This window comes from Aotus nancymaae, unplaced genomic scaffold (genome assembly GCF_030222135.1).
Source record: "Aotus nancymaae isolate 86718 unplaced genomic scaffold, 86718_ANA_hifiasm-v0.15.2.pri h1tg000014l, whole genome shotgun sequence".
Classification (NCBI taxonomy): domain Eukaryota; kingdom Metazoa; phylum Chordata; class Mammalia; order Primates; family Aotidae; genus Aotus; species Aotus nancymaae.
Window position 1 is genome coordinate 49424141 of NW_026988425.1, and position 18158 is coordinate 49442298.

Below are 18158 nucleotides of genomic sequence, written 5' to 3' on the forward strand. Positions count from 1 at the left end.
CTCTGCCTCCTGGGTTCAGGCAATTCTCCTGCCTCAGCCTCCTAGGAGTAACATCTTTTTAATACAAAAATATTTCAAATTTCTGAATACAACTATAGAATCACTCACCTCATCTACAATAACATGAGACACATTACTTAGAAGACCATCTTCTTGAAGTTTCCTTAGCAAAACCCCTGTTGTACAATAGAGTAACCTGGTAGATTCACAAGCTCGAGATTCCATCCGGATCTGATATCCACACAAGGAATTCTAAAGGGAGAACATAAGGCCTTGATTAGAGTTTCTTGAGTAATATGCAAAACAAGCTTTAAAAAGTGAAACAGAGGTGCTGATCTTGCTGCTAAATGAAGCACTGTAAATAATCTAGTATAATTTATTATAATATATTAGTAATTATTAGTTTGTTAATATATTAGTAGCAAATCTATCTAGTGCAATTTATTATTAAAAGCATTTCCCATGGTCTTCAACTATATAAAGCTATAAAATATATTTTGGCAAATTTGAACAGAAGAACATTTTTTTTTTTTTTTGAGATGAAGTTTCACTCTTGTTGCCCAGGCTGGAGTCCAGTGGTGCAATCTTGGCTCACTGCAACCTCTACCTTCTAGGTTTAAGCAGTTCTCCTGTCTCAGCCTCCCATGTGGCTAGGATTACAGGCGCGTGCCACCACAACTGGCTAGTTTTTATGGTTTTAGTAGAGATGAGATGTCACCATTTTGGCCAGGCTGGTCTTGAACTCCTGACCTCAGGTTATCCCCCTGTCCTGGCCTCCCAAAGTGCTAGGATTACAGGCATGAACCACTGCTCTGGCCCCACAACCTTTTGTTTGAGAAAAAGCTGTTCACTTTCTTTAAATATCATTAATATGATTATGAAAACATTAATAAATGTTGAATTAATTTCTTCCTAAATAATCATGAAGCAAAATATTGAGGTACTCAGGAATGGAATTTTAAGCAGCTTCTATAATTTGGTTTACTTTTTTTTTTTTAAGACTAGTCAAGTGCAGTAGTGAGAAGGGGGAAAGAGTAGAATAAGGAGTTCGATCTGTAACTGACTGTGAACAATCAATTGAGATAACTCACACCCAGGCTAGAGTGCAGTGGCGTGATTTCAGCTCACCGCAACCTCCGCCTCCCAGGTAATTTGATGCATTTTTCTACCAAGATCTCATCAAACCTGCTGCCATTAAAAAGCAGCTAGTATAATACTAGTAGTGCCTAGTGGAATTTTAACGTAACATCCCCCATCACATTTTCTTTCTTACTCCCTCAGTCATTCCGTTGTCTTATTTGTGTATATGTCTGTCATTCTCTAAGAGCAGAAACTGCCTTTTTTTTTCCTCTTCTATTCTATGACAGAAACCCAGACAATTTGCTAAATAGAAAACTTTTATGAAGGGGTACCCAGTTTAGAGATAAAAATATTATATGCCACCTCTAGAAAGAACAATTCAAAGTAAAAATTATCAGAATTATATGAATTTGCAATTCACCGTATTTGGTTCGAATTAGTTTAATTAATTCAACTAATTCCTATACTTTGCAGTCACTCTCGTTAAGGTTTGGCGAGTTTTGCATGTATTTACATGGCAAAATGCATGACAATAGATATTTAAGTATTTTTCTCATTCTTTCTTTTAAATATGGGGTTTGAACATACTAGCATTTTAATCTATACTGTTTTTCCCTTCTGCTCACTGAAAAGAATTAATGAAAATCATTCAGGAATACATTTCACAGAAAAGGTTGCAAAATCTTGAGATATATTTTAGTGAAATTTGAGTTTGTCCACATTCCTTGGCTGTTCAGTTTAGTGTGAAATATATTTGAATACTCAATTATTATAGTTAATATATTTTTTTTCTAAGAGAATTTTAATGACAGAACTACTGATAATCCTTTTCACTGGACAGTGGCATACTATCACATCTATCAAAGAAAACATGAAAAGTGCCTGATATGTGCTAGTGATCAACCAGTAACAGTGAAAACTCATATATGGTACAATTCCATTTAGATCACAGAAGCAAAGGTAATGTCACCATTCACTGAGGTGGAGCTGAATGACAGCTTACCCTTCCTCCAGGTCCATTTTCACAGCCGAATTCATCACACACTCTGGTGGCTAAACTGACTGCTGAGATTCTTCGTGGTTGGGTACAGACAATGTTACATTTACTTGCTCCCCACTCATTTAGAAGCAAGTCTTCCAATAGAAAATGTGGTACCTGGGTACTTTTTCCACTCCCTGTTTCACCTGCCACAACCACTACCCGGTGCCTTTTAAGAGTTTCAACAATAGAATCTCGATGTTTAAATATAGGTAACTGTTGTCTTTCCTTTAGAAGTCTTTGATACTTAGGTGTGCTTTGCAACTTTCTAAAGAGATTCCTAACAGGTTCCAAATCTTCCACATTTGCTGATTCCAAGGACAGTGCAGAAAAATCCTCATCCGAAACTAAATTTTCCCAAGATTCCTCAGGATCTTCAGAGTTTTCCCTCTTATTTTCAGAATGCTGTTGTTGCTGTTGTTGCTGCTGTTTCAATTTATTTAGAAGTTTGGCAATAAAGAGATCACGTGGTTTATTGGTTTCCATTTTATTTAATTCTTCCCTTTTCTTTTCTGCATCACTCCACTCCAGCCAAACGTCTCGGTAAGTGGGAGGAAGTAACTGATGAACTGACTGAAGGAAAAACAGTGGTATTACTCAATATGGAAATTCAACAGATTAGCACTTAAAAGTATAGCTATATTCATCTTAAAATGTAATTCGACTCAAATTATTATTACTTTACTCTATGTATGTGTATGATGCAATTCAAAAATAGCACATCATATTCAGGCTTCTTGACTGACTAGCTGTGTACCCTTGGGCAATGCACTTAACCTCTATGTGTCTCAGCTTCTGCATTTTTAAAATGGGGCTAGTAATTGTACCTCCCTTACAGGCATATTCTGAGGTTAAGTTAGTTAAGATATGTGAGGTGCTTATTCTTGGAACATGTTAAACTACTGAATAAATGTCTATTGTTTATTCCTGCAGCGGCACTACATAAAATATTAATGAACCATAAAGCAGTTCTTTTGAGATTCTGGCAGTTGTATAATGTGACAGATGTCAAAGTATTTTAAATGAACTATACTGGATGGAATCTAAGTTATCTTAATTCTGTGCTATAAAGAACCCACAATTATCTCTCTGACACTGATAGTCTTTTTTATCAAGCAAATAGTTCATCGTGCCTTACTTTGCAAAAGAGTTCATAGTGCCTTATTTTGCAAAGTAAGGGAAATAATGACATTAAGAACTTTTACTGGCAGAAACAGGAAAAGAACTACTGTCCAGAGTTACATTTAATCAGTGTCTAAAATTTTCAATGGTTCTAATTTTTTCTGAATAAACACATTTACTGTAAAAAGGAAATACTGACAATCCAAAATTTAAAAAAAACAGCATTATGTTCTCTTAAAGAGCTTCCTTCAGTAGCATTTTATTTTAATCTTTCCTGAAACTGCAAGTGTATTGTTAATATAACCTAAAATTGGGAAATGGAAGCAATGTCTATATAAGTTTTTTAAGTCGGAGAGCCAATATAACATTAAAGGAAAAAAAAACTTAAAAAATTTTCAACCTAGGCAATATAGTAAGACCCTGTCTCTATAAAAAATTTTTTTGGATGTGGTGGCATATGCCTGTAGTCCCAGCTACTCAGGAGGCTGAGGCAGAAGGATCACTTGAGGCTGAAGTGAGCTGTGACTCTGCCACCGCACTCCAGCCTGGGCAACATAGCAAGATGCTGTCTCAAATAAAACAAAAATTCTCCTTAATTCAATCATGCTAACAACTGTTTTTAGCATAGGTAAATTAGCATAGCTCCAAAAGTCGGATCATCATACCCTCTCTTTCAGACTTCTGGTCTCAGAGGAAAGAAAGATTAAACTGTGTTTAGGGTTGAAAGGAAGCCAAATTAGGAATAATGAGAAATGAGGATTAATCAGAAGAAACAGTCAATAAAGAGAAAACTGAACCATAATTAAATACTGCATTCTACATATAGATATAGTTAGGCCTAAAAAATCTTACCTGCCCTTTAACTAAACGATAAAGGGCTAAAGTAGCTCCTAGGTGCTGAGCCTGCATGCCATCCTCTGTTAAGATTGTAGGACACACAACCAGGACATCATCTTCAGACTTGATTACCCTAACCCTACAAAGAAGCAAAAACAATTTAAAAAAATAAAATTGATAAAGTCAGATAAAAAAATTCAGAATTCCATTAACATTAAACTTAAGTTTGTTATTGTTTAAATATTTCCATGGAAGGCCTGTATTACGTAACAGTAATCTATCAGACAATAAACCTGAGATGTAGATTAGAGCGCTTCCTAAATGTCTGCTTAACTCACAGGAAACAAAAAAATTTCCACCTTAAATTTTTCTAAAGTTCATTGAGTTAATTGAAAAAACATACCTACATTTCCAGTATCTACCTACTGGAACTTTTTCAAAGGAAGGATTTGGACTCTTGGGAAGATTCTTCCTGACCCAATCAATCAGAAATTGTTTGGGAGATTTTCCAGTCCAACTTCGAGCAGTATAGTCAAAATTTCTTATATCATGAGGTTCTTTCTTTTTATCTAAAATGATAAACAAAGATTGGTTCTTTAAAAATGGTCATGCAGTAATATACATTCTCTTTTCAGTGATCAAAGTCCTCTCGCTTTGGAAAACAGCACTTTCAGAAGAGAATAGATGAAGAAAGGAGAGATAGAAAAGCTTGATTTTCTCTAAGTAACTAAAGGAAATCCTCTTAATGGATAGAACTAGGGAAAATTCTGAATCTTTAAAAATAATTGAGAAACTTATGTATTCTTGTAAAATATGATACTATCCATGTGATGAACTTAGGATAGCCTACTCTGTAAGTAAAATCATTAAAAAAATAGAAATCGGATGTCATTTCTAGGCTTATCAGCTACCTGCCACCACCATCGGCACCAGCACTACCCTCAGTAGCTTACTGTTACAGATAAAGTCCAAATTCCTTACTATTCTCTGCCTATCCTTTGCCACTCTTCCCTCTTGTTCATTAAGCTACAATCACAATGGCCATCAGTCAGTTCTTCAATGCTCTAAGTATGCCTGTCTCAGAACAGCAGCCATAGCCACATGTGGTAAGTTAAATGTAAATTATTCAGTTTCTTAGTTACATTTCAAATGCTTCATACTCATATTTGGCTAGCAGCTATGACATTGGATAGCAGAGATACAGAACATTTCCATTATTGAAAATTCTCTTGAATAGTGCTGCTTTCTTTTTTACCTTTGACTTCCAATGTACCATCTCCTTGGAAGGACTGTTCCACCAACTTGTCACCAGGCTAATACCTAAACATCTGTCAAATCTCAGAGTAAATGTCATTACAGCAAGGTCTTCCCAATCCAAAATAGACCCATTTGTTATCTATATTATTAGAAGCTACTTCCTTTGATAGCACACATCATCATTTGTAATTATGTATTTACTTGTGTATATTTAAACCTTACCTTTCCTACTATACACTTGAAGTCAAGTCAGAGACTAGGTTTTATTTATTACTTAACACACAATAAATACAGAGGGCGGGTATGGTGGGTCACGTCTGTAAACCCAACACTCTGAGAGGCCAAGGCGGGTGGATCGCCTGAGGTCAGGAGGTCACCAGCCTGGCCAACATAGTAAAACCCCGTCTCTACTAAAAATACAAAAATTAGCTGGGTGTGGTGGCACACACCTGTAATCCCAGCTACTCAAGAGACTGAAGCAGGAGTATCACTTGAACCTGGGAGGTGGAGGTTGCAGTGAGCTGAGATTGTGCCACTGCTCTCCAGCCTGGGTGACAGTCTGAGACTCTGTCTCAAAACCACCCCCACAAAACAGTAAATACTACTCAAGAATGAATAATTTTAAAAATTGACAATTTAGTGTGGGACTAAACTAACTATAATGTAATCTGATAAATACTATACTTGCTATATCAATAATGAACTCAGAAATTTTTTTAAAAAAATAATTAACTTAAAAACTTCTACAGTTTTTAGAAGACCATCCAGTCTGGTCTTCTAAAAACTATAATGTGTGGCCAGGCCTGGTGGCTCACACCTGTAATTCCTGCACTTTGGGAGGCTGAGGCAGGCAGATCACCTGAAGTCAGGAGTTCGAGACCAGCCTGGCCAATATGGCAAAACCCGTCTCTACTAAAAATACAAAAATTAGTTGGGTGTGGTGCCACGCATCTGTAATCCCAGCTACTGGGGAGCCTGAGGCAGGAGAATTGCTTGAACCCAGGAGGCAGAGGTTGCAGTGAGCCAGTATCATGCGACTGCACTCCAGCCTGGGCAACAACAGCAAGACTCCCTCTCAAAAAAAAAAAAAAAATGGAAAAAGGCCAGGTGCAGTGGCTCATGCCTGTAATCCCAGTGGGTTGGGAGGCCAAGGTGGGCAGATTACCTGAGGCCAGGACTTCAAGACCAGCCTGGTCAACATGGTGAAACTCCGTCTCTACTAAAAATACAAAAATGAGCTGGGCATGGTGGTGCACACCTGTAATCCCAGCTACTCGGGAGGCTGAGGCAGGAGGATCACTTGAACCTGGGGAGGTGGAGGCTGCAGGGAGCTGAGATTACGCCATTGCACTCCAGCCCGGGCAACAAGAGTAAAACTCTGTCTCAAACAAAACAAAACAAAAAAAACCTATAATGCAAGTTATAGTATTATGATAAACAGTATAAATATTATGTGATAAATACTATGCTTGATGGTCTTTTAAAAACTATAATGCAATCTGATAAATACTATATACTATTATACTATAGAATATAATAAATACTATACTATTTACTATATACTATTACTTTTAAAAAATGATTAACTAAAAAATTTCTATAGTTTTTAGAAGACCATCTAGTCTGGTCTTCTAAAAACTATAATGCAAATTATAGTATTATAATTAATAGTATAAATGTTATCTGATAAATACTATAGTCTTTTAAAAACTGTGATGCAATCTGATAAATACTGTACTTGCTATAACAATAATTAACTCAAAAAAAATTTTTTTAAATAATTAACTTGGGAGCACAAAGAAGTATATGATTACTTGTCTGGTGGTATGGAGGGAGTTAGGGAGGGCTTAGAGAAGAGGTGCTGTTTGTGTTAAGTCTTGATTGGGAATAGGTTGGCCAAGCAGGGGGTAGCAAAATGAGCAAAGTAATGAAACTGTAAAACAGCCAGTGTTTTAGAGTAATGTGGCTGAAGTAATAAGCCAAGGGAATAAGGTAGGAAGGTAGATTGTGGCAGAATGCAAAGGACCCAGAATGCCATGCTAAAAGATTTGGACTTGTTACTGATGTCAGTAGGCTCATTGCCATTAAAGGTTTCTGGCAGGAAACTCACATTTAGATCTGTGTTACAGAAATATAACTCTGGCAGCAGTCTGGAGATGAATCAAAGAGAGATGAGACTGAGGCAAGATATTTATTTGTAATAACTAAATGCTGTACATATATGTTATCATTGTTGTTAATACTTTTTCGAGACAGCTTATAAAGTGTAACTTTACTGTCATCTTATGTAGTTTGCCAGAATGCAAAGTAATGAATTTTACCATTATATATTCCTTGACATTTTATTATTTATAAATTATACCCTAACTATCTTCCCTTCATTTTACCTTTCTCTTCTTCAGTAGCAGCTGCAGATTTTTCAAATAAATTAAAGTTCAATGCACTTTCTCCTTCTGTGGCTACAGGAGGCTTTTTTCTTTCATTTTGTTGATGTGAAATCTTTATGGCTGGGTTAAATACTGGATGGTCTTCTAAAGTTTCCATTTCTACCGAGAAAAAGATAATGTTTAGTTTCATGGTTTTAAAAAAAATTATTTATCTTTTATTTATTTACTTTTTTGGTCTTTATACACCAGGAGTTTCATGATTTTCATGCCTTATTTTGCAAAATGGTTCAAAAAAGTGCACTCCTTCTTTTTCCTTGTAGCTAATTATTTAATAATTTCCTATTAGGAATCTGTGCTAGGAGTCAGAGGCAATTTATTAACTTTCACAACATATACAAAAACTTTTAAAATAAATTATTTAATAGGTGTAATAAGCCTGGAAAAACAAACATCTTCATTAGAAATAGATACTCATGGAATTGTATTCACCTTCTTTGAATGACGATGGTATTTTATGGTATAAATCATAGGTTGGCAAACTATGTCTTGTAGGCAAACACTGCCTGTTTTGTATGGTTTGCAAGCTAGAATGGTGTTTTGTTTACATTTTCAAGTGTATATAAGAATATCTGGTGACATGATACAATTATTTGAAATTTATAGTATCCATAAATAAAGTCTGATTGGAACATAGCCATTCATTTTTGTGTGGTTTATGGCTGCTTTTATGCTGTAACAGCAAACTTGAATAGTTGTAACAGAGGCTGTATGGCCCATGAAGTCCATAGTATTTACTACTTAGATTATTATTTAAAAAGTTTGCTAATCCCATGTATAATGTTTGAAAAGGCAGGCATATTAAAAGGAAGCATCATCCATCCCAGGATGGCCAACAAATAGAAGGCAATTACATTTATACATCTAAGTATTTGAAAATGTTTACCTCTTTGAAATTTCCTTATTTTTTCTTGAGCCTCTTTTTGGCCTTGTTTGTTTTTTTCTAGTTTAAAGGTAGCTGCTTGCTCCTTTGCATCCAGCAGTTTTGCTGCAAGATGTAAGTACCTTTCGTTCTGTTCCAAATAAAATAATGAGGAGGGGGAAAAAAAAGAAGAGCAAGATTAGTTTATCTATGGTCAATATATTGTATCAAAATCTGTGATATTCTTGCCTTATCCTTTGATACAGCAAATCTACTTTTAGGAATTTTTCATAGAGAAAACAAATGCATAGATTTCCAGGTACATAGATGTCTGGTGAAGCAACAACTGCAAAAGAAAAACTGGAAATCATATATGGCACATCTCTACAGAGAAAACTATTCAGTCATTAGAAAATAAAATGAGGTTTGCTTATAGCCATTACTGAAAAGAAAAAAAAAGAGAGAGAGAAAATAAAATGAGGTTAGCAAAAGAAACAGGGTGATCCACATGGAGAAACTTCTTTGACCTGTTAGTAAATTAAAGCAAACTGCAGAATAAAAAGTATGAGTTCATTTCTATAAAAACTGTTTCATAAGTATTCATATTAAAGGATTATTCATACAGTAATAATACTACTCATCTGAAAGTTAACTTTACATAATCTCTATCTTAAGGAAGACAGGAAAAAAATGGCTTCTAAGGAAAATGGATGTCATAACCCTCAAGGACATGATGCGACTCCTGAGCAAAAACAAGGAACTGTTTAAAGTTAAACTCAAATTACTGATTTTCTCCTTCTTAGGTTAATAAGTGATAGGAGATTAGAAACATAAATCCATGGATTGAAGAATGAAACACAATTGTTAAGAGAAGGAAAAAGAGATAATTAAGCAAACATATCTAGCTGAATTCTGGTTCCACTTTTTGTAGAGACAAATATCATTACAGTGTAACAGACAGGAGGGTTAGCTACTGCCTCAAATTCTCCCAAATCATACTTATCCTTTCCATCTTTCCTGTACTTGGTAATGATACCACTATCCCTCCACTTATGCACCTCTTGCCATCTTTGGCACATTTTTCCCCCCATAAAATTTGCCATCTTAACCATTTCGAAGTGTACAGTTTAGTGGTATTAAATACATTCATAATGTTATACAACTATCAGCACCATCCATTTCCAGAACCCTTTTCATCTGGCAAACATGAAACTCTATTCCCATTAAATGGTAACTCCCATTACCATTACTCCCACAACTTCCATTCTACTTTGTCTCTGTGAATTTGACTTAGGGACCTCATATATGTGAAATCATATGGTATCTGTCTTTTTGTGATTGGCATATTTCACTTAGCATAATGGTCTATCCGTGTTGTAGTATGTATCAGAACTTCTTTCTTTTTTAAGGCTGAATACTATTCTATGTGCATGCCACATTTTGCCTATCCATTCATCTTATTGGTAGATACTGGATTGCTTCCATGTTTTAGCTATTGTGAATAATGCTGCTATGAGCATAGTATACATATATCTCCTCCAAGACTCTGCTTTCAATTCTTTGAGTATATACCCAGAAATGGAATTACTGGATCATATGGCAATTTGATTTTTAATTTTTTGAGGAACTACCAAACTGTTTTCCACAATGGCTGCACCATTTTACATTCCCACTAACAGTACATAGGGTTCTAATTTCTTTATATCCTTGTCAACATTTATTATTTCCAGGTTTTTTTTTTTAATAGTTGGCATCCTAATGGATGTGAAATGGTATCTTACTGTGGTTTTGATTTGCATTTGCCTAACGATTAGTAATACTGGGCATTTCTTCATAGACTTACTGGTGATTTGTATATCTTCTCTGAAGAAATGTTCCTTAGCCTTCATATTCAGTAAAGCACCAATTTCTATTGATTCTTGCTTTACAAATGTCTGTCTCACTTTCCAATTACTGATTTGAGCCTTTATTATATCACACCTGAGCAAGTGCAACAGCTACCATAGTGGCCTCCCTACCCTTTCCAAATCACTTTGAACATCATTCAATATTCCAAACTACCTCGAATACTACTAAGCTTGACCTAAAATGTCAAATCCTTCTTGTCAGTCACCTGCCCCTAAATCTGTGGTGGCTCTTCCCTAAATCTGTAGTGGCTCCTTACTGTCAAAGGAAAAGTGTGAAAATCACTTTCCGGACATCAACATTTTCCAGTCTCCTATCTACCAGTACTCATCTATACATCTTATCTCTATATATGCTCATCCATTTTTTTAATACTGAAAGGCTCCTTGTACAATTCCACATCTGTACCCTTGTTCACTCTATTTCACAAATCTGGACCATCTTCCCATCTTTCTTTGCTTGTCTCTCTGTGCATCCTTTAGGTCCCATCTTTGCCTGTGTGAACTCTGTGCATCCGTAGGCCCTATCTCTTTGAAGTCTTGACCTAATGCTGTAATTAGAAGAGGCTGCTTCTTTCTCTGAATCTCAAAGTAGACTTTTACTGCCCTAAATGTTTTACTTATATTAGTTTAATATAGAAACATGGTTTAAAAAAACTTGGATATACAGAAGAATATAAAAAAGAATTCTCCATCCCACCCTACCATCTTGGTCCTAATCACCAGGAACAGCTTCTAGTGTCTCTTTCCAGATGTTTTCTTTGCATATGTAAAATGCAAATATGTAGCTATATATATTTTTTCTTTTACATAAATGAATTCATCAGATTACACATGCTGTTCTACAACTTCTACCACAATTTGCCATTTGCCTGTTGACAGACATATGGGCTGTTTGCCTAATATAAATAAAGGTGCTATGAACATTTGTGTATAAGTCTTTGTTTACAGCTGTTTTAATTTTTCTTAATACCTAGAAATAAGATCGTTGGGTCACATGACAAGTATATGTTTAACTTTATGAGAAAGGGCCAGTTTTCCTAAGTGGTTATACCATTTTACACTTCCATTAGCTTTACACTCCCATTAGCAATATGAGGACTCCAGTTGCTCCACATTCTTCTCAACATTTAGCATCACTGAGCTTTTTAGTTTTAGACATTCTGATGGATGTATAGCGGTATCTCATTTATGTTTTCATTTTCATTTCTCTAATCTACTTTTGTGAGGTGTCTGCTTTTAAAGGTTCTTTATATAATTATGTACAGAAGTCCTTTGTCAGATATATGTATTGTAATATTTCCCAAACCATGCTCTTTTGACTTAATAGTATATTTTCTGCCTTATATTTCTATCTTATAATATGATGTCTGTTTTTCTCTCTAGACTGTGAACTTCTGTAAAGGAATGTGCCTTATCTTTTTTATTACCTTAAGGATTTAGCATACTCCTTACTCATAAAAATCATTTAAAAATATCTGATGATTATCTCCTTAAACATGAGAAATATAATTAACATCTATTGAGCAGTTAACTTTCTGCTAAGTTTTTACCTAAGTGTTATTTAATCCTCATATCTATCCATTAGAAGTACATTTCCAATTTACAAATGAGCACACTAAGGCTCAGAAAAGTAAATATATCTTGCTTAGGAACATCCAGTTAGAAGCCTAATACAAATTTCTACTCACAGGGTCAAATTTTTCCTCCTCTTCTAAACTTTTAGAATTCTCATTCTTTTCTTCTTCATTTTGTTGTTCAGCATACCGTAAAATCCACTCTTTCATATTTACGTCCATATTTTTTTCTTCCTTTTTTGGCTATAAAGAGAAAACAAATATCTGAAAAACCAAAGTGAGAAAAAGGTATCAAAACTATCTTGTCACTGCTTTCACAATTTCCTTACACTCAAAAACAGTAGACATATAAGCTGTTATTCTTTATTGCTTGGTGAAGGACAAATAAATTGACTTCAACATTAATAAGTTTACAACTGCAGAATCCAAAGAATATGTTTACATAAAGGGGTAAAAAAGAATGAAAGGAGAAATGTTAAAAACCAGTGTTATTCCTTAAAAAAATGGTTTTATGAGGAAGATTTTTTCCATAGATGTTTTATAATATGCAGAGTATTTAAGTGTAACGCCCTAATGAATTGCAGTCCCATTATTCACACTCGACCGTAATTTTCTTCCACAGAGACTCTGGGCTTGGTCATGTGACTTGCTTCAGTCATGGAACACTAGCAAGAATGATAAAGCAGGAGCTTGATAAGAATTTGTACATTTTGGCTTATCATCTTAAAATACTCTTGGAAGCCAGATGCTATAAGAACACCCAAGCCACCTAAGACCACTATATGTGAGGAAACCCAAGCTAGTCATGTGAAAAAAACATGTAGACAGAGGGATGCCTGGCTAGCCTCCAGCTGACGCATTAGTCATGGGAGTGAAGAAGCCACATTGGATGTTCCAGCCCTGGCAGATACTTCCTGGAATAGAAGAACCATCTAGCTAAGCCCAGCACAGACTGCAGAATCATGAGAAATAATAGTTGGTTTAAGCCACTACATTTTGGGGTGGTTTGTTATATAATAATAACTAAGACAGTGATAGAAAGGTCTGGCAAACCAATTAGTTATTTGTAAGAAGTAAAAATGTTATAGAAAACTAATATTTATACTCTTTGAACTATTACATGTGCTCCATTCTGATTTTATAGCACTTTAAATGCTTAATTCTTAAATTACCTTAATCTTAGGGTCTTCTTCATGTTTTTTGGTTTTAGGTTGCAATGGAGGTGAAATAGTGGCTTGTATTTGAGAAGACTGAAATTTCGGCCTGCTTTTAGGTTGCTGCTCTTCAAATTCCTGACTGAATCCTTCAGGAAGTGCGTCTTAAAATAAAATAAACTATGTTGAAAATAAACAGGCATATTATACATAAAACACACAAATATTGGTTAAGCATACACTTTGTACCTTGCCTAGACTTAGAGCACTTAATTTTCTTCTACTCCCTCATCTCCTAAGAACAGAAGTCCTAAGATGAACCTGGTTTTATCTGTCAAACTAGAAGTGGACAAACTCATCAGATGATAGCTAGCCCTTTTCTAATTGGCCATTATTTCACCCTCAATATTATGCTCCTAAATTGTCATAAAAAGATCTTAATCCTTCCCACTCTTTGGCTGTCATACCATGTGATAGTATCCTTAGTCACCACAAGTCATTTGCACTCCAGATTCTTGCCAAAGATTACAATCATGACCCTCTGCTTAATAAAATACTATATATCCAAAGACAGTCCTAATTTCTAAACCAAAAGCCAGGAGACATAGCTTACTGATAGGTAAACATTGTATTAAGGACATATGAAAATGACAATCAACAACTGAACACAAAACACAAAACATATTTTCTTGCATAGGCCACAATCTCTAAGGAGATATCCTGAAAAGAACAGAAGGTAAGAACACTTTAAAAGTAAATAATTATAACAGTGAAAAAATTTAAGCATAAGCCAAAAGGTTGATACAAATACCAAAATGACTTCAAAAGGTTTTAGAAACTGAAATAATTTAATGATACTGTTTACCATCTGAAAGGTTTAAACAGAGCCAATCCAAGGCAGAATGAAGGTCACCTCCACATAAGAGTGTATTGGTCATGGCATCTTCAATGTCCTTAGTCTTAAATGAAAATGCTTGTAAAGCCATGTATAAATCCTATGACAAGGAAATGTAAAAAAAGTCACATTTGTCAAAGTACCCTTCCTGTATTACTAATTTTATTATCTCACTCATTTTAAACCAGAAACTTTGACACAAATTATAATTTCAAAACAATCTTTTTTTTCCCCAGTTAAAAATGAAATGTGTTTACTGAACTGAGAATTTGGAAACCAGAGATCTTTAAAAAAGAGAACCGAGATAAATTATTCATACTCTCACTATCCAAAGATACTAAATATAGTACATTTCTTTTCAGTCATTTTTGTAAAAAGAGATTTCACATAACATAATAACAAAAGCACCTTCCCAAGGTATTAGAAACTCTGCATCATCACTTTGAATAGTTACATAATATTGCACTGGGTAGACATATCCTAATTTAATTTTGTATTTTTCTATGGCTGACCACTTAGGATATATATATATTTTATTACAAGCAGTGCTTCCATGAACATCTTTATACATAAAGATAAAGCATTTTAATATATATTATAAATAATCATGCTTGAGCAGAACTGGGTTCAAATCCAGACCCTGTTTACTAGTAACCTTAGGCTATAACTTATGTCATCTTTGCAAGCCTCAATTCTTTCGCTTGAAAAAATGGGGCCACATACATCTATCTCATAGGACTGTTGTGTCAGATAATATGTAAATGAAGTGCCCAGAACAGAGTCTAATATAGTAGGTGCCCAATAATATAATTCTGGAGATATACCTTAATTTTCTTTTCTTTTTTTTTTTAATACCTTAATTTTCATGTCACCTTTTTAATGTGTACACTTGTACCTTCTTGATTTAATGTGTTCACAATTCCTTCTCTATTCTTATAGATGGAAATGATCTACATAAAATCTCAATGGAAGTTGTAAACCCATATTTATCTCACATGAGGAGCTGTCTAAAAATGCTTTACTAAAACTAAGGAACTTACAAAAGTTTGAAAAATACCTGCAATTTTTTGGCAGTAAGTCTTCCAGAAATAATTCCCTTGTCATTATTTTGCTTTTTATGCTCATTGATCACTCCAATAATTCTTTGCTCTAATTTGTTATTAATTACCACCTGTTGAAGCCAAAAAGGTCATAACATTTAGAAGCTAAATTATTAAAAAATTAGAAGCCAATCATACAGTTTTCTATATTCCTGCCAACCAAGCCCAAAATTTCAGCTAAAATCAGATATAGGAATTATCATTTTTTGGACTACCATTCATTTGACCACATGCCTATCATTTCTTTAAGAAAAAATACAGTATGAGAAAAGCAACAAGATAACACATGGCAAGAAAAAATCCTTTTATAAAGCCTCTCAAGGGCAATGTCATGAGACATTGTCCTTGGACCACCCTTGGGTTGTTGTCACAAAGACAGATTCCTAAGTGCTATCCTAAACATACTGAATCAGAATTCTTGGAGATGGAGCATAGAATCTGCCTTAATGTAAACAGCACAAGCACACAACCTAAAATGCTACACTAAAAAAGGGGTATAACAAGTAAAATTGAAAACTGAATATATAATAATAAAAAGTTACACAAATTCTTTTGGCTTCTAGATTTTGACTTCTACATTTTTCTACTAGCCATTTTATTTTCTGTTCTTTTGTTATTTTTAACCTAAGCATACACAAGCTTCTACTTAAAAAAATATCTTCTTCTCTTTATTACTTCTTAACTAAATGCCTACTATAAACTAAGCACAAACATATAATTCAGAAATTCATAGTCTAACCCAGAAAATATACATAAAGAGACAAATTATAACCCAGCATGGCAACTGAACAAATAAGATACTAATGAGATGTCCCATGAACTAAAATATTAAGTAGAGATCAGAGTAATAGGAGAATGAAAAGGTATTCTAAGATAGACCTGAAAAAATGTATATGCCATGCTTAGAAGTTTAGATTTTAACCAGACCTTCCTTCAATTCTTAGTCTCTCAACATATGTGTATGATTTACTTCTTTTTAGTAGAGATTAGCTCTTAGAGTACTATTTACAAAAATTTAAAATACCCCATCATTTTCTTACATTTCAGGATACATCTTTTTTGGGGGAAATAAATGGGGGGGAACATTTCTTGAAATGACTCAAAACCTTGGTTACTTACTTTCAAAATAGATTTATCCAGATTTGCAGGACTACCAGAATCATTTGTAGAATTAAAACTATAAATTTTTGGACCTGGAAATAATAGAAACAAACAGACAAGGGAATTTAATGATTAATATCTATTACATTATTTTAATTTTCCTGTAAAGAATGCTAAATATTAAATATTTGATTTCAGCTATTTTTTCCTCCATACTTCACCAAATAACTCAATCTAATAGCTAGCAATATCCTCTCTAAATTTTTAACATTTTACCAGTTAACATTCCTCCACGTTAACCAGTTTCTCATAAAATGCAAATGCATATGTATCTTTTAGGTTAAATCTATCTTTATCTTCATATCTTTTAATCAGATGCTTTTCTCCTGGCACTTAGCTGAAGCAAGACTTCTCAGAAGATATAATTGTTGGCAGAGAAGATGGGCAATTTTAAAGAGAAAGCACTCTTTCTTAAAGGCGTATGCTAAGTGAAAAGGGAGGTGGGAGTTCCTATAATCTTTTCTCCCTGGACTCAAGTCCAGGGTTGCTATAGTTTCCTAGGGCTGCCCTAACAAATCACCACAGACTTCATGGCTGAATACAACAGAAATGTATTCTCTCACAATACTGGAAGGTAGAAGCCCGAAATCAAGATGTGAGCAGGACCATGCTCTCTCTGAAGGCTCTAGGTAGGAATCTTTCCTTCCCTCTTCCGGCTTCTGGTGGCAGCATAACACCAGTCTCTGTCTCCTCCTTCACACAGCCTTCTTCCCTGTCTCTGTGTCCAAATCTCCCTCTCCTTTCTCTTGACACTAGTTACTGGATTTAGGGATCATCCTAAATCTAGTATAATTTCGTCTCAAGATCCATAGATTTCTAAAGAGCTTATTTCCAAATAAGATTACATTCTGAGGTTCCAAGTGGACATGAATATTTAGGGGGACACTACTCACTCAACCCACTGAAGTTGCTAAGTCTGTTTCAGTGAACAGAAACGCTATATAGTCTCAGTCCTCTAACAATGAATAACCAGGAAGCAATATATATTATTTTCAAACTTTTGGTCTCATGACCCCTTACTCTCTTAAAAATTACTGAGGATCCAAATAGTTTTTCTTTATGTGGACTATGTCTGTTCATACTTATCATATTATAAATTAAAAGGGAAAGTTTTAAATATTCATTAATTCACTAAAAATACTAAATCTGGCCAGATGCAGTGGCTCATGCCTGTAATCTCAGCACTTTAGGAGGCTGAGGTGGGAGATCACTTGAGCCCAGGAGTTTGAGACCAGTCTAGGCAACATAGTAAGACTTTGCCTCTACAAAAGTTATCCAGCTGTGGTAGACTGCACATGTCTGAAGTCCCAGCTACTCAAGAGGCTGAGGCAGGAAAATTGCTTGAACCCAGGAGTTCAAGGTCGTAGTAGTGGCTGCAGTGAGCTGTGACCACATCACTGCACTCCAGCCTGGGTGACAGAGTGAGACCCTGTCAATACTACTACTAATAATAGGCCAGTTACGGTGGCTTATGCTTGTAATCTCAGCACTTTAGGAGCCGAGGCAGGCAGATCAAATGAGGTCAGGAGTTTGAGACCAGCCTGGCCAACATGGCAAAACCCCATCTCTACTAAAAATACAAAAATTAGCTGGGCATGGTAATACATGCCTGTAATCCCAGCTACTTGGGAAGCTGGAGCAGGAGAATTGCTTGAACTCAGGAGGCCGAGGTTGCAGTAAGCCAAGACCACGCCACTGCACCCCAGCCTGGGTGACAGAAGGAGAC

At 35.1% G+C, this 18158-nt stretch overlaps 1 protein-coding gene across 2 annotated transcripts in view; it reads right to left on the minus strand.

The window, feature by feature from the left end:
• DHX29 (DExH-box helicase 29) overlaps positions 1–18158 on the minus strand; it is a 54661-nt gene that overhangs the window by 28821 nt on the left and 7682 nt on the right. For both annotated transcript variants that reach the window (XM_012457303.3, XM_064375979.1), the window contains exons 2-12: positions 16391–16464; positions 15229–15342; positions 14142–14271; positions 13295–13440; positions 12237–12365; positions 8666–8792; positions 7723–7881; positions 4482–4647; positions 4094–4217; positions 2084–2692; positions 109–252 (exon numbers count right to left, since the gene is read on the minus strand). In XM_012457303.3, the coding sequence (XP_012312726.2) occupies positions 109–252; positions 2084–2692; positions 4094–4217; positions 4482–4647; positions 7723–7881; positions 8666–8792; positions 12237–12365; positions 13295–13440; positions 14142–14271; positions 15229–15342; positions 16391–16464 (1922 nt within the window). The remainder of the gene's footprint in view (positions 1–108; positions 253–2083; positions 2693–4093; positions 4218–4481; positions 4648–7722; positions 7882–8665; positions 8793–12236; positions 12366–13294; positions 13441–14141; positions 14272–15228; positions 15343–16390; positions 16465–18158) is intronic.